Source organism: Macrobrachium rosenbergii, chromosome 23 (genome assembly GCF_040412425.1).
Source record: "Macrobrachium rosenbergii isolate ZJJX-2024 chromosome 23, ASM4041242v1, whole genome shotgun sequence".
Taxonomy (NCBI): Eukaryota; Metazoa; Arthropoda; class Malacostraca; order Decapoda; family Palaemonidae; genus Macrobrachium; species Macrobrachium rosenbergii.
The window spans coordinates 12,551,934-12,575,398 of NC_089763.1; the positions used below are offsets into that span (position 1 = coordinate 12,551,934).

The window sequence follows — 23,465 nt, forward strand, 5'->3', positions numbered from 1 at the left end:
TTCTTTTCTTTATAATCGAAATCCAACATCAATACTTTTATTGGATACTGAACTTTTATATCACATACCTCTTCAATCAAATTCTGGAACCACTTCCAAATTTTTTAAACATATTTAGAAAAATAAACAACATGTAGATGATTTTAATTTTCCGTACATTTATTGCAGAAATTATTATCAGCAATATTCAATATCTTTAGTCTTTCCTTAGTAGCCAAGGATTCATACAAAAATCTATACATAATACTTCTTTGATAGGAGTCAACAAATTTGCACGAAAGGTTACTCCATATATTACCCCAATTATGCAAAGGGTACCTCTCAATTACAATGGGCTTATGGGTTGGCATCAAATACTGATAAATATTCTTACTTTTGACATGTGGAAATTTAGGCATTCTCAATAATTTCCTTACATTACCAATAATTATATTATAATAGGGAGTAGCAACATAAGACACATTATTAGGGCAATCCTCTACAGCCCACAACAAATTTATTCTAATACACGTGTAATATAAGGCTAACTCGTCCATAACTATCACATATAACATAATATTCAAGAACGTACTTGTTAAAATAGCTGCTGCTTTATAAAACACATTAATAACCCCAATACCACCTCTGTTTTTGGCAGATACAAGGAATCCTCTTAATTGGTTGATAAGTTCCACACCACAAATACCGGAAAATAGATTGTTCTATAATTTTTTATTTTCTTTCCCTGATGGAAATACATGACACATGTACCAGACTTTACTTAAAATAAGAGAATTTACAAGAATAGCCTTTTGATATAGAGACAAGTATCGAGTCGAAAGCATATTTATTTTTACCTTAACTTTATTGACTGAAGCATCCCAGTTTTCATCTACCATTTCATTATAAATATTGGTTATCAATATGCCTAATACCCAACACTTATTTTTCTGGCTGGTAAAGCATTTATCACTGATGGTTAACGTAGCAACAGGAGTAGTAAGAAAATCTTGTCCCTGTTCACCCACAACACAGTAATAGTGTAGTTTCTTGCTTTACCTGTCATTTGGTGGCCAGCAAACTATGGTCAGTGATAGTTTGTCGTACATGGGATGACAGGATGGATTAGTCGTTTTTCTTCCTCTCTTACATTCTTAGCTCACTGTTAGACCAGCTTGAATGTCTAGTTAACAACACTTTCCTTACAGGGCTTTAAAACCAATTGAGACAGACTCTGGCAAGCATCCACTGAGTGTCGGGGTGGTGTAATCATTCCCTTGGCACTAATGCCACGTGACGCTTGGCACCAACCCAGCTCACGCCCGCACTGTTACCGAGGAGTTAGGGGTGTTCTCTGAAGCATCCGGATGATGACATTCACAGTTTCAACTTTTGCCTGTTGTTAGCATCTCGAATCAAATACACATCGGATGAGTCTTTTACTCACCAGTTAATCAAAAGAAAAACAAACATTTCAACACCGAATTTCAAAAGAACAGCTGACATTTTTGCTTGGTGGGTGAAATAATGCGGAAGAGAGAATAATTGTTCTTTTGGAAGTGAACGCAGCCACCAAAGCCCGCACTTTGTGAAGAGAGTACCGAACAGTTGGGCGCTCAGCGTTCAGTCTGTGTTGAACTTGGCAAGCGAAAAGACCTGAAAAGTGGTAATAACAGTAATCGTTCGTTATTTGTAACATTGACGATAACTACCAACAGCGACAACACTTGCATCGAACTGAAATACTGCACAAAGTAAGTATGAAGTATACTATCTCGCCATTTGCACTTTGAATTGTCCCACGGGTACTCAAAGTCAAACAGGGAGCGCTAGAGGTCAAAGAAGCTTATAGGAACAAGCCGCTTGTGGTTGAATAACATCGTTAAATTCAAATAAGACCAAGATGTTAGAAAATAGTTTAGAGTAAAATCACGTATTTCAAGTGAATTGACGTCTAATTTATGAAGCGTTAAAATGAAGTGTCATATCAAAATCTGATTTATTTACATGTCCTCACTAACTTCCTCTCTTGTTATCGTCATTCTTTTAACAGTAAGAGTATTTTTATTCCCAGATACGGAAAGTGAGGTTGAGCTTATGAATGGAGTGTGTAAGATGAGAATCTGGTTGATTATATTTCCATTACATAACTTTCAGTCTGCTCAAGGGCATGAATGAATCTTCAGCCAACGAGATTCAGTCTTTTAGTGAATCAACAAAATTTATATTCAGAATGAAGTAGCGCAAACTTACCAATACAAAAATACAGAGTAACTTAACCCAGTCAGTTAATTTTCAACCCTCCAAGATACAAATTGTCTGTTAAATTGTGGTGGAGTTGTTCAGGAATAACTTGCTACCTATTGAACTTTTGGCCATGGGACTCGGGGATTCATTCATTTCGATGTCGACGCCCACTCTGTTATGACGCCACTTGTTACAATCAACTTCTAAAACAGAAAGGATATCAAGATGTGAAATCCTCAGGACACGGTCTTTTCCCTACATTCTCATATATATATAGCGTAATAATTGTGAACTAAAATGGACAGCTGGGATCCTTAGTGAAAAACATCCCAAATTGCAAGTAAAAAGCGCTCCTTGTTTATCAAGTTACACCAAATTCATATCCAGTTAATTCTTTTCAATTTTCTTGTCTGCTGTGCCGTTTTACATAGTTAACATAAATCGTTCCCCATTATTACCCGTTTCGGATGCTCTCAAAAATTTCCTATTTTCCTTTTTGGTTTCTCAGAATCTTAAATAAGAATTTCAGATAAAAAATCTGGTTTTCGAATCTTGGTATATTCACTGAAGATGTACAGCAGTTCTCGAAAATTTTACCATATGGAGTCTGTCTAATATGGTATAAAACAACGATTTATTCTGTCTTAAAGGAATTCTCGTGCGCTCGCGCGTTTTGTAAAATCATATTTTGGTTTTACTCACACACACACACACACACACATATATATATATATATATATATATATATATATATATATATATATATATATATATATATATATATATATATATATATATATATATTTTGTGTGTGTGTGTAGTTGTAATAGCTGCAATGTCCTCTTAACTTCTCGAATTCTTCACACTTTTTGGATACGTTTGTCACCACAAAGCCTTAGTTCCAAATGCAAGAAATATGAAGTAATTCTGAAGTCGAACCCACATCCTGAGTAATCAGAACGAGGTCACGTTGCTGGCAGGTTCGAGTCCCGCAACTGGACATCATTTGAATATAAGTCTTTGTAGTGATAACCTATCCGAAAAGTGTGAAGAACTCGAGGAGTTGAGAGGGCATTGTGGCTGTTATAATTACATACGTATCTGGTTAAAAGTGACCAGTAGATTCTATGTATATATATATATATATATATATATATATATATATATATATATATATATATATATATATATATATATATATGTATATGTATATGTATATATATGTATATATATGTATATACATATGTATATGTGTATATACATATGTATCTACGTATGTAGAAACTACTGGTCACTTTTTTACCAGATACATATGTAATTGTAATAGCCACAATGCCCTCTTAACTTCTTGAATTCTTCACGCTTTTTTGCATACGCTTGTCACTACAAAGACTTAAGATCCAAGTGCAAGAAATATGAAGATGATATGATGTCCGGTAGCGGGAAATGAACCTGGGTCCCATAATCACAATGGGGTCACGTTGCCAACCTGACCACCAGACATTACAATTACGCATATATATACATACGTATATATGTGTACATATAATATGTATATATGTATATACTGTATATATGTATTAATATGTATATATATGTATGTATATGTATATACATGTATATATATATATATATATATATATATATATATATATATATATATATATATATATATATAAAGTGAATGTTTGTATATTTGTTTGTCCACTATAGAAACCTGAACCGCTTGACAGACCCAGACAAAATTTTGCACATGGACTCTGTGTCAGCCCAGAAAGGTTTATCACTCAAAATCAAACCCCTACCAAGTGAGAGACATACAAACAAAGACAAAACAAATGAAATTTTCGTTTTTACATCACCTTTCCTTCAGTTTTCTGGGTTTATTCTCATTTTTCGCCTGACACTTCACCTTTTCTTCTGGCACTGCCAGAAGTATGATTAACCTGCAACGATAAATCCCATAGAACATCAATTTTTGATTAGAATTTACTTGAATTTTGATCATAATTTATGATAATATAATTAACATAATTGTTTATTACCTCGATAAAATCTACATTAAAACCTAAATAGGTAATTTCTTTCCGTAGTAAGCGGAGCTGAGTCTGCACATGCGCAGTAGTGGCTAAAATGCGCTTTCAGCCAGTAGAAGCCTATTCCAAACTCACTCACTCTCTCTCTCTCTCTCTCACAGGGCGTCACTCAAACACTTTGGACCGAAATTTATCTCTGTTTATGAGGTCTATTACTGAATTATTACCTAGAGAGAACAACAACAATTTACGATGCAAAAATGTAGAAGCAGTTGACGGTTGGAATTAATTATCGTGTGAATTAGTGAAAAACTTCAATGCATACGGAAGATAAGTTTCTTTTCACGTTGCTTGGCACTGATTACTCGGAAGATAATGACTGAAAATTCTAGATTAAAACTTTACAGGAATGTAGATCATTACATTTGGAAATCTTTTCCGAAAGGCACTCGGAGGGTAAATGTATTAGATGCAAATAGGGATTAAATTGAGAAATGGCAACTGCTAAACTTCGAGTAACTTGAAGTGCTCACAGCTTACACAACAAGTCAATTCATACCTTATGCTGATCTAATCATACATAGTAAGGAATAGTATTTCTATCATTTAGGAAAATAAAATTATTGTTTATGCTTATATATTAGAATGATATATATTCATTTTTATCTTTTATCAATGCATATTTATTCAAAACAATAAATAACTGATTGCCTAACATTCCTCCAAGAAGGGAAAGATTTTGTTTGATTCATGATTACATTATTTTATGAATTTACCAAGTTTATAGATGCCATACGTGTAACTTTATACACAATTCTACATTAAGGAATTTGATGTCATTGTAAAGATAATGAGTTGCAATTTATTATGTTATGTTAAAAACCTACCTAAAACCAATATAAAAAATATGTATCACGAGTTGAAGTTAGCCGTATAGCAAAGTGTTTTGCCACTTTTTTCTTAATATGATGAGGGGGTGGAAGGCAAACTCTGGCAGCTTAATAATGGGAAAGAAGTAAAAAGGCGTAACAGAGTATAGACTAAATATTTCTTATTTAAAAAAGACATCTATTCTCATACAATATTAATGGATGAGTTTAAATTAGAACTGAGGTGAGGGATTGGTTCAGTTTTTTATGAATTGGACTGAACTTTACTTTGATTATAGTAACACATATCATAAAAAGACATCATTGGCCTAGGCCTATACCAAATTATGTGTATTACATGGAAATATCGTTTTAGATTTTTATTGCGTGGTTTGGACTTATAACGGCCTACAAATAGCGTTGAAGGGACTAACACTGAAATGAATAAGACTATACATAATTTATTAATATTCTGATGAGGGCATCTGAGATGCTTCCCAGATGTAATACAGCGGCAAATTGTCACGAAATTGGCACTAACCTGTCAGTCAGTTGGAAGATATCTAGGTAAAATACCATCATTTCATCCGTTCTGGTGAGTGGACTGGCTCCGCACACAAACTCTTGTAAGTTTTAACGGCAGTTTCGATGAACTGACAGAAGAAATGACGGGTAAACTTGATCGTGAATGCATGGCCTTAAGTTGTTGAATTCTATAATAGTGAATGGGTGCGTCGGGAGAGTGAGAAAGAGAGTGAGAGGAGAAGAGAGAGAAGAGCGGGTGTTTGGGGAGAGAGAGAGAGAGAGAGAGAGAGAGAGAGAGAGAGAGAGAGAGAGAGAGAGAGAGAGAGAGAGAGAGAGAGTTTATTGAATGTCATTCAGAGTTTTTCAGGAAGTGCCGGGCTGGTCAGCTAGTATATATATATATATATATATATATATATATATATATATATATATATATATATATATATATATATATATATATATATATATATATATATGTGTGTGTGCGTGTGCGTGTGTGTGTGTGTGTGTGTGTGCGTGTGTGTGTGTATGTATATATAGATAGATAGGTAGATAGATAGATATTAAGACTTTTAGCAAACTATGTGCTTAGGCCGGTCAATTCAGGCTTAAAAAGGGGCCAACCCGAAAATAAATACTATAAAGCTGGAAATGGTTTTAAAGTATTCTTTAAGACTTATATTTTATCAGAAAAGAACCCCACCAGCTAAGTCCTTGAGCATTTTTCACAATGTGCTCCTAAAGTCACCCCCGTTAAACTGAATTCATATGAGATACAGTGTGAATGTAACCTGTTAAAATCCTAATTATAAAGGATAATGGATTTCATTAATAGATGGGCATACCTTTGTTACACCAACAAAACTATGGAAAAGCATTATTGCATAAAATTATTGCCAATAGTTTTCCATCTCAGGGTTAATAAACGGGAGACGTATCTTTTAGTACTTCATTGCTTTGGAACACTTATTTTGTTGTTAAGAATTCATCAAATATGGTTTTCACTTATGCTAATTCTGAAGTAGGCATTTTCCTATTGAGCTCACACACAAAAGACACAAGAATGCATGATAAAAAAATAATCTGCAAGTCTTCAGTTATGAAACAAAAAATATGTTAAATGTCAGAAATGTTTTCAACGTTGTCTGCGATGAATTGTGTGAAGCTCTTTCTGTCGATGTTTGCTTGATGATATCATTCAACGATTGTGAGGTAAGAGAAGCTTGCTTGAAACGAGTGACTTCACAATAGGAAACAGAAAATCCTAACTTGAACAATTCATCATTGAGCCACTTTGATCCATAAATGTGATCTACCTCAACACCCAGGCAAATAAGATAGGTGGTATTATCATAGGAGAAGATAACTGGACAATACATTGTCCTATACATTCTTGCTTAAGTGTGGACTTGGTAAAGCCAGCCATAAAATTCTAAGGCTATCAGGAATCCATGGACTTGTTATTTCTTCTGTAGTTGGATATAATGATGAGTCATACTGTTTTTCCTGAATTTCTGCTCTGATTACGTTTGCATCAGCTTCCATGATCCTTCTACTTTCCTCTTGTATGTCATCTTTTCTCTCGGAATTTCTTATTTATAATGAAGCTGGCCATATCAAGGAAATATATTAGTGTTTCTCTTCCAGGTTGTTCAGAAAAGGATGTGTGGCCACCATAATGGTCATTCAATAGTTTTTTTAGATGCCTAGAATCATATGCTTCATCATTATCTGAAAATTCTATAACCTTTTCTCTGATCTCTGGTATTGAGTGGATGGAAGTGTCAACTTCTAACCATTCACAAGCCTTGTTAAAACTGTTCTTCATTCCTTCATTACTTCGCCGACCTCTTAAACATTTTTGCTTATCAGGTAAGAGATTTTGAATCGTTTCAAATCGAAGCTGACAATTTCTATGATATCGAGCTTCTGCAGCAATAAAATCAATGCAATCAAGTGCTCTGGCCATCATGCTCGTCAGTTTCAAGTCTAAATTTGCAAGCTTCCAAGATTTTCTCGCGAGTTTGAATTGTCGAAGCACGATGCCAATCCCGTCTCGAGGGATTCTTTTTATCTATCTTGCAGGTTGAATTACATAAAAAAACAATTAATTTTCCAGTCAAACAAACTTGTCTTTCTTCTTTGAGACTTTTCTGATTCTGTTGAGATTCTACGTTTATTGTTGAACCATTTCCTACAATGTTCGTGAACCAAAACATCAAGCCCTTCATTTTTACTGGTGAGCAGTTGCTGGTAGATTGTCTCCTCATTTCTCTATTGGCTATATATAAGACTAAGTAGTCCTTTTTCTTTTACTTAAACAATAGGAACAAATGACTTCTTACAAATTATGCACGGCATCATATCTGGAAAAAGGTATCCATAACATTTGTATGGAAAATGTAAAAAAAAAAAATCTCTATGATACTCTAAACAAAAGTTGGTTTACTGAATTTATATTGGTTAGTCATATTTTAGGCAAACAACTCCATCTCATAATTCTGGGAAGTATATATATATATATATATATACATACATTATATATATATATATATATATATATATATATATATATATATATATATACATACATATATATATATATATATTATAAATTTATATATATATATATATGCTGAATAACACCCAAAGCTTCAAGATGGAAATTGCTGTCCTCTTAAGAGACATTTTAAAATTCGACATTGTCATTCCATGGTTTAATATATGATTACCCAAGGCCTTTGCAGTGTCAATAAGATATCATTACACAGGGTAATATAAGATTAACTCTATATTATCACAACGCAAAAGACCATCTAATCCCTTAAAAAATAAGATATTTATGTTATATTATATTATATTTTTTGGGCCCCCTACAAGAAAAATAGACCCATAAATTGCAAAATCCAATGGAATTTTTAATCTGTTGGTCTAAAAAAGTCCTTTAATTGAAAATGAACTTAGTTATATCTAAAAAATAAACAATGCTGAAGTTACCATTCAATCCAAATCTTTGCATTTCGAGCAGCTTTTTACGTATAAAGATGTTAATTTCAGGATCAAATTTTGTAAAACGCTCAAGGAGTTGGCCGGTGGGGTTTTTTCTGGAAATATGTACATTTGAAAGAACACTTTAAAATTGGTTCCAGCTTTATAGTAATTAGTTTCGGGTTCGACCCTCTATTGACCGGCCTAGCTGGCCTGTGAAAAAGTATATCCGGTGCAGGTGGCATTTATGTTGACGGTGGTGATTTCTGCAGTTAGATACAGCGGGTATCTGACGTGTTCATTTGTGCTTCTGTTCATGGCCAAAATGCATGGAGACAATGTGACAGATTGATGGAAGCGTTGTGAACCTGACGGTGTGGTCATGCTTCCGGGGAAGGGTTATTAAGTGAGTGCATGCATATGTGCACTCTCTAATGGTATATTATGAGAGGAACCATACAGTCGCTATTCACTTCGATTTGCAGCTGGTGTGATTCGCTCTTTGAGCTGTGTTAGTGTATAGTAACAGCCACAGCTAGGAATGGTTTTTATGGCCATAGAATGTGAGTAAGGTAACTCATTAACACTTACATCTTTTCAGACATTATGTGGAATACCCAGTTTGCACTGCAGTGAAACTCCTCTGTTCTCCATTATGCATTTTTCAGTTTTGTTCTCCATTATGCATTTTCTCTGTTTTAAATGTCTTTTCTTTATGCACCATTTCAGGTTATAATATATGCTATGTTTCTTTTAACAGGAATTCTAGTTGTGTCCTGGGAGGACGAATATTTTGAAAGTGGTGTTGTTTAGCATACTATATGACATTTATTTTGGTCTAGAATTATTAGGACCTGTTTATTTTGTTTGATGACCAGGGTGCTAGTCACAAGTATTGGATGGTCTAGAATCATGAATTTGATTGATTGTGAGTCTGAGTTTCCTCTAGTTATGATTTCCATTTCTATGGGGTGTGAGACACTCCATTTCATGACCACATAGCTTTTGCTGAAATACTTTCGTTAAATTTGCAAGTAAAGTCTTGTTTTGTATCTCTGCATTTTTATTCCAGTAGGCCTTTGTCTGAGGATAGATACAGGGGAGGAGTCGACGAGAGAGATAGAATGTGCTGACCCAGTGCTGGCCATTGCTACCAAGGATCTTAGGGATGTAAGATGATATGACACTGTTCTTAAAAGAGATGTAGAAAGAGATTATGACCTATCTGACTTTATTCGAGGGCATAACACACACACACACACACACACACACACATATATATATATATATATATATATATATATATATATATATATATATATATATATATATATATATATATATATATATATATATATATATATATATATATATATACATACACATATGTTATGACCCTACCCAAGGTCAATTTAAGTCATAATCTCTTACTGACTGTGTTTTAAGAACAGCATCATATCATCCCTAAGATTCTCTGGTAGCAATGACCACCACTGGGTCAACAAATTCCTTCTCTCTCGTCAACTCCTCTTACTAAATCTATCCTCAAACAAAGGCCTACTGGAATTAAACACCGAGATACAGAACTAGACTTCATTTGCAAACTTAACAAAAGTATTTCAGCAAAAGCTACGGTCATGAAATGGAGTGACACACCCCATAAAAATGGAAATCATAACTAGAGGAAATTCAGATTTACAATCAATCGAATTAATGACTCTAGACCAACCAATACTAGTGACTAACACCCTGGTCATCAAACAAAATAAACAGGTCATAATTATTCTAAACCAAAATAAATGTCACAGAGTATGTTTAAAGAACACCACTTCCAAAATATTCGTCCTCACAGGACGAACCCAGAATTCCTGTTAAAAGAAACATATCATATATTAAAACCTGAAATGGTGTTTCAAGAAAAGACACTTAAAACAGAAAAATGCACAATGGAGAACACAACGAGAAAATGCATAATGGAGAAACAGAGGAGTTCCACAAAAATGGGTATTCCACATAATGTCTGGAAAAGATCTAAGTGTTAATGAGTTATCTTACTCACTTCCTATGGCCATAAACAAACGCTTCTCACAGTGGCTGTTCTTATTCACTAACACTGTTCAAAGAGCGAATCACACCCACCCGCAAATCCAAGTCCTTAGCCATTGTATGTTCCTCTCATAATATACCACTAGAGAGTGCACACATGCACGCACACACTTAATAACCCCTCCCTGGAAGCGTGTCAACACCGGTTCAATGTTCGAAAGAACACAACTCTTCCATCAATCTGTAACACGATCAGAAGGCACAAATGAACGTGTCAGATACCCACTGTATCTAACTGTGGAAACCTCCACCCGTCAACATAAATGCACCTGCACTGGATATGCCTTTCACAGGCCAGCACGTAGTTCGTCAAAGATTAATATATATATATATATATATATATATATATATATATATATATATATATATATATATATATATATATATATATATACAGTATGTGTGTGTATGTAAGGAAAACGTATCGCACAAAAAAATGTACACATAACAATGAAGCTATCTCCAGTAAACATGAAGCCTCAAAATCAACCTCGTTGCCTTCATTTGCAGATCAGGATGACCACCCAGACCTCCATCGACACCAACTGCATGACGCTGACGAGGTTCATCCTGAACGAGCAGCGGAAGCATCCCCACGCAACCGGAGAGCTGACGATGCTCATGATGGGCATCCAGACAGCCGTCAAGAGCATATCGAACGCTGTCAGAAAAGCCGGCATAGCTTCTTTGTGAGTCGTTTCTTCCCTTCGTTACTTGTCCGTCATCTTACGTCCATACAACAGCTCCCTCGAGTGACAAAAATGAAATATTTCAACTAATCAGTATCATAAAATCAAAAGCCATTTATAAACGGTTAAAGTTAACTAGCGCAAAAAAGACGATTGTTGGTTGAGGGTGCTATTATATTTAGTCTGTTGGTTTGTGGAGTTTTGAGGTTCTCCGTTCCCTTGAGGCAAGGGCCCGCACTACCGTAAGGTCGGTTTAGTGCAAATCAACCAATCAAACTTACCTTTATAATTTTGTTAATCCCTTAAATCCCTGTTTAAAGTCGATAAATAAGACGACAGTTATCCAAAGTTGGTTCACTCATCATAAATTCTTCAAACTTCCTTTTAGCTTTCTTGTTTCAGGGGAAGGGGAAATATCAACTTTAATATACTCAGGGCGTCTAACTTTAAAGTTATCAGTTGCCAAAAAACGATTGCGCTTGCTTTTCAGTAGCTAAGAATCTCTCTCTCTCTCTCTCTCTCTCTCTCTCTCTCTCTCTCTCTCTCTCTCTCTGACAATTTAAGATACATGCTACATAAAGATTTTCTGTGGCGCAGGTATGGAATGGCAGGTAGTGTCAACGTTCAAGGAGAAGACGTCAAGAAATTGGATGTTCTGTCGAATGACCTCTTCATCAACATGCTGTCATCCTCGTACTCGACCTGCCTTATGGTTTCAGAGGAAAACAAGACAGTCATTGAGGTAAGATTGCTGGAGGAGGAGAGGAGTGGATCCCTTGCTCAATGAAGTCATAGCGTTAACAGTAGTAATGACAGTAGTTAGTTTGTAGATAAGCCATCCACACAATGATAATCCGGTAATCAGGTAAGAATACCTCGTCATATACATCCTAACTTGGCCCACTCTAACCTGACTTAACTCGACCTAACCAAGGTTGCAGCGTCCTGACTGACCAGGGATCTGTTACCCTGGACCCCATCTATGATGACGTGAAGTTGAAACTCTTAGGATATCTTGCATTTCCTGTGCAAACCCATCCTGGCCTTAGGACGAAAAGATTAATAAGTTAAAACCTTAAATATCTTCTGTCCTTTGTTTTTCCCAGTAAACAAAATATCTAAACTATTTCCAGGTCGACAAGGAACGTCATGGAAAATACGTAGTGTGTTTCGATCCTCTGGATGGCTCTTCCAACATAGACTGCTTGGTGTCAATTGGCTCTATTTTCGGCATTTATAGGTGGGTATTACTAAGCATGTCTTTCATCGTACGAAGTTCAAATCTTTTTCCAGTATATTAAAGACACTGTCAATGCCGTGTTGACTGAAAAGCATTTGTACAAAGCACGTTACAGGAGTTACTCCAGTTTCAGATATCTAACCTGAAAACCGGTTTTCAAGTTGAAGATTTATTTCAACGCCAGGCATCCATCTTGTGAATTAATGTTCTCATGGGATAAAAAGTTCGTTTTCAGCCCCTACGAAACTGGTCTCACATTGGATTAACGGCTTGGTTTCGAAAGCTGTGCTAAATTCTCTCGTTTTCAGAGCGATTAGTTAGCAAAAGATTTTTCTTGAAATGGAGTTTCAGAGCATTCATATAAATTCAGGAATAAATTTGGTAATTGATTATTTGTTTCGATCTTTTTCGGAATTTTATTGACCATACAATTATGTACGAGGTATGTTCGATAAGTAATGAGAAAATGTCAGGAGAAACACTATTTTCGTAAGCTTACACAACTTTGTCTCCTTCAAAATAATTGCCTCTCGCAGCTACACACTTGTGCATGCATCTCTCCCAATCCTGGAAGACCTCCTCAAAGTCCTTTGTCAGTAGTCCCTTCAGGTAACTTTCCGATGCCTCTTTCAGCTCCTCTGTTGACTGGAATATGGTTCCCCTGAGGCTGTCTTTCATGCGTGGGAACAGGGAGAAGTCACAAGGGGGGCTAGGTCAGGGCTGTGGGGTGGGTGTTGTACCACTTTCATTCCCCTGTCGGCCATCCAGGTGGTCACCAGTGTTGACTTGTGGCATGGGGCATTGTCCTGGTGGAACCACCACTGACCACTCCTCCACTGCTGAGGCCTCTTCTTCCTCATCTTCTCCCTGAACCTTTTCAGAACAGTAAGGTAATATTCCTTATTGACGGTTTGACCCTGAGGAACCCATTCAATGTGAATGAGCCCCTGGGAGTGCTCCAGATCTGGGTTCATCCTCAACCTGTTCATTTCCGTCAGAAAATCTGTTAAACCACCGATGGAAACTTGCTTGGCTCATCTGTTCATCCCCATAGGCCTCCTTTAACACTCCATAAGCTTCTTGTTTGGTTTTCTTAAGTTTAACACAAACTTTGATGGCGTAACGTTGCTCCATGTTTCCCTGCATTTTGACAAGTGTTCACAGATCGGCAAACCGGATCAGACTAGTTCCACCACGTTCACCGCTGCACTCAGGCCTACAAATATAGAAAGTTGCCAGTTTGTCATTTTATAGAATATATGCATGTGTACTTCACCATGAAGTAGTATTTTTATCAAATCATATTTAGTGTCTCACCTGACATTTTCTTATTACTTATTGAACATGCCTCGTATAAAAAATGGCTAAAGGAAAATGCAAATATATGTGTTTTTTCTCGTCGAATGATTTAATTTTAAACTGATTTTGGTAGGCGCTTGCGCGCTCGCGCGCGCGCGTGTGTGTTTTAGTTATTCATGTGAGGTTCTGACTGTTCAAATGGAGTGCTTGCCATCCGTGCGAACATAAAATCATTTACGTAAAATCTGAGCCATTCACAAAGTGTTATTCAAGCTTGTTTTGGAAGTCCTTGGTCTCTTGGAGGTTTTGAGCATTCCACTTCAAAGGAGGTGAAATAACACTTGGACAGAGTAATGCAGTACGTATCTGTACACTGACAGAAAACCCCCGGTCTTCCAGGGTGCTAGAGAGAAACGCAACTTGAAATACATCCCAATTTATTCGTAATAAACCTTGCTGTATTATTCTGCTAGGGTGTCCCTTTGATATGCAATGAGGTACCATTCATTCAGCCAATGCACATGCAAGTAATTCCCTTTCCTTCTTGGGAACTGAGCCACGCTCCCTCTCTGTCATTCTTCCGCCAGGAAAACTTCCGAAGGAGACCCTACCGAAGCCGATGTTCTGCAGCCTGGAAACCAGATGGTCGCAGGAGGTTATGCTTTGTACGGCTCTGCAACCATGATGGTGTTCTCCACCGGCAATGGCGTCAACGGATTCATGCTCGATCCAGTAGGTATAAACTTCATCTTTATGCCATTTATTTTTTTTTACATATTTTCCATAAATGCTATAGGTAAATGTTTATTCAGAATGAAAAGACACAGATTTACGTAGAATGACCCCTTTTGACCCCCTGTCATACCGACCTACTCAAAAAGTACGGAGTATTGAAAGGTCCAGGTCTCTTCCTAAGTCGCTGAAAACAGCAGATATATCTTATAGTGTTTTTTAGTCATAATAAGCCTTTGCTTAATATTTTTTATTACAGAGTCATTCCATCATCCTTTTCAGAGTATCGGAGAGTTTGTTTTGACAGATCCAAACATGAGAATAAAAGAGAAAGGTAAAATCTACAGTCTCAACGAAGGCTACGCCAATTTGTGGGATCCAGCTATTGCCGAATATGTCCAGAACAAAAAGGTAAGATTACCAGGAGTTGAGAAATTTGCCGGTTTACGAATAATCAGTGGTATCTTGGTACCATCAGTTACAATGAATATGTCAGTATTAAAATGACAATGATAAGGAGAGAAGTTTCAGATCAAAATATTTGCTGGTTCATGAGGAGAAAAAATAATCGAGCTCATCGCTCCAGCTGCAAGATTTCACCTTTGGATTTGCTGAAAAATTTTGCCGCCTTGGATTTTAGTGAATATATTTTAAATACTAATCTGGTAAATATTTTCGTATCATACTTGGGCATTTCGTCAGAATATTAATTTTCTTTGGTAATCTCTTGTATTATAAAGCTTTGCACACGGTTCTTCACAAGCTAACCTTCAAGTATATTTTGTTTTTGCATTTCTATACAACACCACTCTTTCTTCAGGCACAAAAGGCTGGGGCTAGGTATATAGGATCTATGGTAGCTGACGTTCACAGAACCATAAAATATGGAGGCATCTTTATGTATCCGGCAACAGCAGATGCTCCAAAGGGAAAGGTAAGGGTTATGTATCATATTCATTCACTGAATGATTGTCAGATAATCATGAAAGGAATAAATTGAACACTTAAGATATGTAGAGTTTTTTTGTGTGTGTTCTAGTGTATTGTCTGAAAAGGGAAGTAATATTTACAGCACTCTTGCAAGCCTATCTATCACACACACACACACACACACACACACACACACATATATATATATATATGTATATATATATGTATATAATTATATAATATATATAATATATAAATAAAAAAAAAATATATATATATATTATTATTAATCTACTTATCTTTCTATTTCTATATGCAAAGAAGAATAATGTTTTTCACGTAAACATTCCTCAGTTTTCTAAAATTTCGAAATTCTGTTTACTTTGACCCTCTTGCGAGGCTTTTTGCCAAACAAAATACCCTTTTGGATTTTCCCATAAGATTAAATCATTCCTAATAAAATCTCAAATAAATCAAGTAACGAGAATTGAGAAGACGTGGTTCTTCGTTTAAACTGTCTTTGAATTAAAGTGTGTCATCTCTTTATGGTGTAAGCTCTCATTGCTGCTAGGGTAACGCAGCGAAAGTTCAGAATCTTCAGGGACCTATAAATGAGCTTTTCTTTATTTTTTCATTTCGCAGCTCCGATTGCTTTATGAGTGCAACCCGATGTCCTTTGTAGTTGAACAAGCTGGAGGAAAGGCGCTCAACAAAATGCCAATTAGGTAAGACTGATGAGTTCTGGTCAAATATATCTTGGTGAAAACCATTTATCATGAAGACCCAACATTTCATTTGACGTATAAATTCAACGAACCTAAATGATGTATGGAGGAAAAACATTTCTTAGAACAAATTTAAATTTCTTAGAGATGTATGTGTCAAATTCAACATTTCCTAGTGACGTATAGGGCAAATTCAATGTTTCTTAATGATGTATGGGGCAAATTCAAAATTTCTTAGAATTTATGTGAACAACGGTTCAGTGATGTATGGGGCAAATTCAACATCCTTTGAGATGAAAATGCAATATAGTCGAGTGAAACAGCCCAAATTCAACATTCCTTTGAGATGTATGGAAATGCAATATATCAGGAAATTCAACATTTCTCCGAGAGATTTATGCCGAAATTCAACGGTTCATGTATGGGGCAAATCAACATTCCTTTGAGATGTATGCAATATATCCTAGTGATGATGTCCAAATTCAACATTTCTTAGAGACCATGAAATTCAAGCCTAGTGATGTATGGGGCAAATTCAACATTCTTTGAGATGTATATCAAATGAAACCTACTGATGTATCCAACATTCATGTATGACGAATGCAATATATCCTAGTGATGTATGAGCAAATTCAACATTTCTTAGAGATTTATGTGAAATTCAACGGTCCTAGTGATGTATGGGGCAAACTCAACATTCCTTTGAGATGTATATGTCTGCAATATATCCTAGTGATGTATCAAATTCAACATTCGCTTTGAGATGTATGTGATAAATGCAATGCTATCCTAGTGATGTATCGGTCGTTCTTTCTTAGAGATTTATGTGAAATTCAACTGGTTCGTTGCTGATGTATGGGGCAAATTCAACATTCCTTTGAGATGTATATGTCAAATGCAATATATCAGTGATGTCAAATTCAACATTCCTTTGAGATGTAAAACAAATGCAAAAACAATGTATGGAGGCAAATTCAACATTCCTTTGAGATGTATATGTCAAATGCAATATATCCTAGTGATGTATCCAAATTCAACATTCCTTTGAGATGTATATGTCAAAAAATATATCCTAGTGATGTATGGGGCAAAAAACATTTCTTTTAGATTTATGTGAAAATTCAACGGTTCCTAGTGATGTATGGGGCAAATTCAACATTCCTTTGAGATGTATATGTTAAATGCAATAACCCTAGTGATGTATGGTCGCAACATTCCTTTGAGATGTATGTGTTAAATGCAATATATCCTAGTGATGTATGGGGCAAATTCAACATTTCTTAGAGATTTATGTGAAACAAGTAGTTCCTATGATGTATGGGGCAAATTCAACATTCCTTTGAGATGTATATGTCAAATGCAATATGAGTGATGTATGAGCAAACAAACATTCAAAAAGATGTATATGTTAAATGCAATATATCCTAGTGATGTATGGGGCAAATTCAACATTTTTAGAGATTTATGTGAAATTCAACGGTTCAGTGATGTATGGTTTAACATTTTTGAATTTATAATAAATGCAATATATCCCTCATGTATAAAATTCAACATTCCTTTGAGATGTATATGTTAAATGCAATATATCTAGTGATGTAGACAAATTCATTACAAATGATGAATATATCCTAGTGATGTAAAATAACATTTCTTAAAATGTGAAATTCAACGGTTCCTAGTGATGTATGGGGCAAATTCAACATTCCTTTGAGATGTATATGTCAAATGCAATATATCCTAGTGATGTATGGGGCAAAAAATTCCCAGATGTACAAATGCAATATATAGTGATGTATGGTCAAATTCAATTGAATGTATGTGTTAAAAATCATAAACTAGTGATGTATGGGGCAAAATCAACATTTCTTAGAGATTTATGTGAAATTCAACGGTTCCTAGTGATCCTCATGGGGCAAATTCAACATTCCTTTGAGATGTAACAAATGCAATATATCCTAGTGATGTATGGGGCAAATTCAACATTCCTTTGAGATGTATATGTTAAATGCAATATATCCTAGTGATGCCGACAAATTCAACATTCTTTGAGATGTATATCAAATGCACATATCCTAGTGATGTCCTCCTTCAACATTTCTTAGAGATTTATGAAATTCAACGACCTAGTGATGTATACAAATTCAACATTCCTTTGAGATGTATATGTCAAATGCAATATATCCTAGTGATGTATGGGGCAAATTCAACATTCCTTTGAGATGTACGTTAAATGCAATATATCCTAGTGATGTATGGCAAATTCAACATTCCTTTGAGATGTATCAAATGCAATATATCTAGTGATGTATGGGGCAAATTCAACATTCCTTTGAGATGCCTATGTTAAATGCAATATATCCTAGTGATGTCGCAATTCAACATTCCTTTGAGATGGAAATGCAATATCCTAGTGATGTATGGGGCAAATGGACATTCCTTTGAGATGTTCTGTTAAATGCAGATATCCTAGCTGTATGCTGCTAATTCAACATTTCTTAGAGATTTATGAAATTCACGCCTAGTGATGTATCAAATTCAACATTCCTTTGAGATGTATATGTAAAATGCAATAAAAACAGTGATGTATGGCAAATTCAACATTCCTTTGAGATGTATGTGTTAAATGCAATATATCCTAGTGATGTATGGGGCAAATTTTTCTAGAGATTTATGTGAAATTCAACGGTTCCTAGTGATGTATGGGGCAAATTCAACATTCCTTTGAGATGTATATGTCAAATAGGCTATATCCTAGTGATGTATGGGGCAAATTCAACATTCCTTTGAGATGTATATGTCATAAATGCAATATAAGTGATGTATGGGGCAAATTCAACATTCCTTTGAGATGTATATGTCAAATGCAATATATCAAGTATGGGGCAAATTCAACATTCCTTTGAGATGGTTCTTTCGTTTAAAATATATCTTTGAATGTATGGGGCAAATTCAACATTTCTTAGAGATTTATGTGAAATTCAAGCTCAGTGATGTATGGGGCAAATTCAACATTCCTTTGAGATGTATATGTCAAATGCAATATATCCTAGTGATGTATAAATTCAACATTCCTTTGAGATTTATATTTTAAATGCAATATATCCGAGTGATGTATGGGCAAATTCAACATTCCTTTGATGTATATGTTAAATGCAATATATCCTAGTGATGTAAAATTCAACATTTCTTAGGATTTATGAAATTCAACGGTTTAGTGATGTATGGGGCAAATTCAACATTCTTTGAGATGTATATGTCAAATGCAATATATCCTAGTGATGTATGGGGCAAATTCAACATTCCTTTGAGATGTCAGTGTCAAATAAATATATCTAGTGATGTATAACATTTCTTTGAGATGTATATGTCAAATTATCCTAGTGATGTATGGGGCAAATTCAACATTCCTTTGAGATGTATATGTTAAATGCAATATATCCTAGTGATGTATGGGGCAAATTCAACATTTCTTTGATGATGTATGGAGGAAATTCAATATTTCCTAGTGATGTATGGGGCAAATTCAACATTCCTTTGAGATGTATGTGTTAAATGCAAATATCAATGTATATTTCCTAGTGAAATTCAACGGTATATGGGGCAAATTCAACATTCCTTTGAGATGTATATGTCAAATGCAATATTAATGATGTATGGGGCAAATTCAACATTCCTTTGAGATGTATGTGTTAAATGCAATATATCCTAGTGATGTATGGGGCAAATTCAACATTTCTTAGAGATTTATGTGAAATTCAACGGTTCCTAGTGATGTATGGGGCAAATTCAACATTCCTTTGAGATGTATATGTTAAATGCAATATATCCTAGTGATGTATGGGGCAAATTCAACATTCCTTTGAGATGTATATGTCAAATGCAATATATCCTAGTGATGTATGGGGCAAATTCAACATTCCTTTGAGATGTATATGTTAAATGCAATATATCCTAGTGATGTATGGGGCAAATTCAACATTTCTTAGAGATTTATGTGAAATTCAACGGTTCCTAGTGATGTATGGGGCAAATTCAACATTCCTTTGAGATGTATGTGTCAAATGCAATATATCCTAGTGATGTATGGGGCAAATTCAACATTCCTTTGAGATGTATATGTCAAATGCAATATATCCTAGTGATGTATGGGGCAAATTCAACATTCCTTTGAGATGTATGTGTCAAATGCAATATATCCTAGTGGTGTATGGGGCAAATTCAACATTGCTTTGAGATGTATGTGTCAAATGCAATATATCCTAGTGATGTATGGGGCAAATTCAACATTTCTTAGTGATGTATAGGGCAAATTCAACATTTCTGGGTAAGGTATATCACAGAATCAACACTGCTTTATCATGTATCACGTCAATACCGCATTCAGTTCTGCATATCTGGGCAATGTATCAAATCAGTTCAACTTTTCTTGGAAAAAAAAATCCACTAAATTAAATCTATTCTCTGATTTGTAACCTGCTTCCAACAGTTCTGGGTCACGCATCTCGCAAGTGCAACATTCCTTGATCTTTTATCACACCAAGTAAACATTTCTAGTAGTTTTACTCGTCATTGCAACATTTATTGATAATGTAGTACGTAAATTCAACATTCTTTGGTAACGTATTACGTCAGTTCAATATTTCCTGGTAGAGCATCACGAAAATTCGTCATCTCGGTAAAGTACTACTTCACTTCCAGAGTTGTGGTAATATATCTGACATTCAACATATCTTGATACTGTATCATTTGAATAATTTCACCGGTCTCGAACATAATAATTATGTTCATGACTTCACATGAAACAATATGCAACGCTACGAAACCAGAAATACAGTCCTGTGGCATAGAAAAGGAAACAGGAGAATATTCAGGATGCTTCATCTTAAATTGTGGTGCATCAGTATTCCTTACAAATTTCTCTAACCACCATCATTAGCCACCATCATTAATTTTAATAAAGGAATAAATATGGTATGCCTTGTGGAATAAGAATTTTGTTTATATTACTGGAAAAAAGCCTTAATGTTTTGACATAATTAGGAGAAAGTAGTCTTGCGAGGAGTTCATCATAAGGCACAGTCGACATCCTCGTTGGCTGTGGAGCTGCAATAACAATTATTTGTTCAAAACTATATGCCAGTACTTTGAGGTATCAGCGTTGCTTCCGTAGGTCTAAAATATTTCAGATCCTTATGAATATTTTAGTCACTCCATCTTAACTGTAGGGTTATGCAGTTATAACTCATATTCTTGTTATTGACGCTAACAACCGACACTGTAGTCTGCACTTATATTTCACCCGTAGGGGGTTAGTGCCATCAGTGCACCTCATGTGGCGCACTTAAGGTTCTTTGCAGTGTGCCTTCTGCCCCCAGCTGCAACCCCCTTCGTTCCTATTACTGTGCCTCCTTTCATATTCTCTCTCCCATCTTACTTTCCACCCTCTCCTAACAATTGATTCATAGTGTAACTGCGCGGTTTTCCTCCTGTTACACCTTGCAAACCTTTTTATTGCCACTTTCCGTTTCAGCGCTGAATGACCTCATAGGTCCCGGTGCTTGTCCTTTGGCCTAAATTCTATATTCAATTCAATTACACTTATGTTTCATTTTTCCTATAACTGGTATTTTTGATTTAAGAACAGAGCAGGCTCTCGAAAACTCTCACTCATTTAATTCTGAATTCAGATACTTGTAAGAGTTATGGATTTTATTTCTCCGTGATTGGCATTACCTGTATACCCACATCATCAAACCTGAAGATTAAAAAGGAGAGAGACGAGAGGGGTGGACTTGCAATCTGTACATGTTACCTCCATGATTAGGCTCACCGGGTCTAGGGATCTTTATTCTTCATATGTTATGGTCAGGCCAATGGAGAGAGAAGCTGGGACTATAGGCGGGAATACCCATAAACTATCGTCCTGACACTATCTTAAAGTCCAGACTGAGGACTTTGATTCTAAGCACTTTATAAACCAGTGGTGAGAGAGGCTGGCATTGGTTGGGAATACTCAGAGACTATTGCCACAACCTTTGGATGTTGGTGGCAGTGGAAGCTGCACACGGGAAAAATAAATATAAGGATACGCTGTACATTGTGCTTTATATAGCAAGATTATGTGAGAGGGAGGGAACTGTAGACTGGGAAGAGACGGATAGAGAGTGGAAGATATAATCATAACCTTGTAAGTAGTTCTTGTGGATTTCTTCGTTAAGCTTCCGTAAAAATTATGGTTTATAGACAGGACAAAATGATGTTCCTGATTTTTATCCAAAAGTACATCAGGTAGATACTCTCTTTGGCGCAATTTTTATTATAATTTTTATTAGCATCCAAATTTTGACCTTGAATAACTTATCATTTCAGCCAACTCTAAGTACCTTGTACTTTACAGATATTCAACCAACTGAGATCCACCAACGCACTCCAATCATCTTGGGTTCGCCTGCTGAAGTGCAAGAAGTTATTGATATGTATAAGAAACACAACCTTTGAACGCCTCTTTTATACATTTTCATCGCTGTACTACACTGTTATAGGAAGGTTCATAACTGCAGTTTCTTTAAAGCAAGAAGCAACGCTTCACGTTCGAAAACAGAAAGTGTTTTGTACAATGGAAGGTGACTTTTCTTATTTGATAACTGAAGTGTATGAAGAGAATATCTTGTCTCTCTTAAATCTAAAATAAATGTCATTACTGTATGTCTTGTTCCATATCCAACTCTTGCATTTGGTCTCTGTGACAAGAATAAATACTTACTATGAGATGCTGAAGTGGTATGAAAGGGGAAAGTTCAACCGCACGAGCTTGGTAGTAAGGAAAGTCAGCTGTTGCAGTTGCTTTTATAGATGTTAGAGTCAATACATTAGGGTGGAGGAGGAATGCTCGGAGTGCACGTGAGCATGAAAAATGCTGTCAGCAAGATAAGTTTACTGCCCTCATCCAACTTCATATGCGAAGGGATTAAGGTTGGTGTTAAAGTGAATGGTTCATTGTGTTTGGAATGAACCTAAAAAAATTCTACAAATGATCTGTGAGAGTAATGAGCTCAATTTGTACAGTAGGAATTTAGCTATGTCATATCATGAATCTA

General features: G+C 35.6%; 1 protein-coding gene across 2 annotated transcripts; it reads left to right on the top strand.

The window, feature by feature from the left end:
• The first annotated feature begins 1,205 nt into the window (after positions 1-1,205).
• Positions 1,206-23,073, top strand: LOC136851284 (fructose-1,6-bisphosphatase 1-like). Of its 2 annotated transcripts, none has more exons than XM_067125270.1 (9): positions 1,206-1,733; positions 11,264-11,442; positions 12,040-12,184; positions 12,576-12,682; positions 14,569-14,713; positions 14,996-15,124; positions 15,534-15,647; positions 16,286-16,368; positions 22,766-23,073. In XM_067125270.1, exons 2-9 carry the CDS (start codon positions 11,270-11,272, stop codon positions 22,779-22,781), a joined length of 912 nt encoding a protein of 303 aa, XP_066981371.1. In that variant the 5' UTR covers positions 1,206-1,733; positions 11,264-11,269; the 3' UTR covers positions 22,782-23,073. The 2 variants fall into 2 exon arrangements, with proteins under 2 accessions (XP_066981371.1, XP_066981372.1); XM_067125271.1 differs by having other exon boundaries at positions 1,595-1,733; positions 16,286-16,363; positions 22,759-23,012.
• The last annotated feature ends 392 nt before the right edge of the window (positions 23,074-23,465 follow it).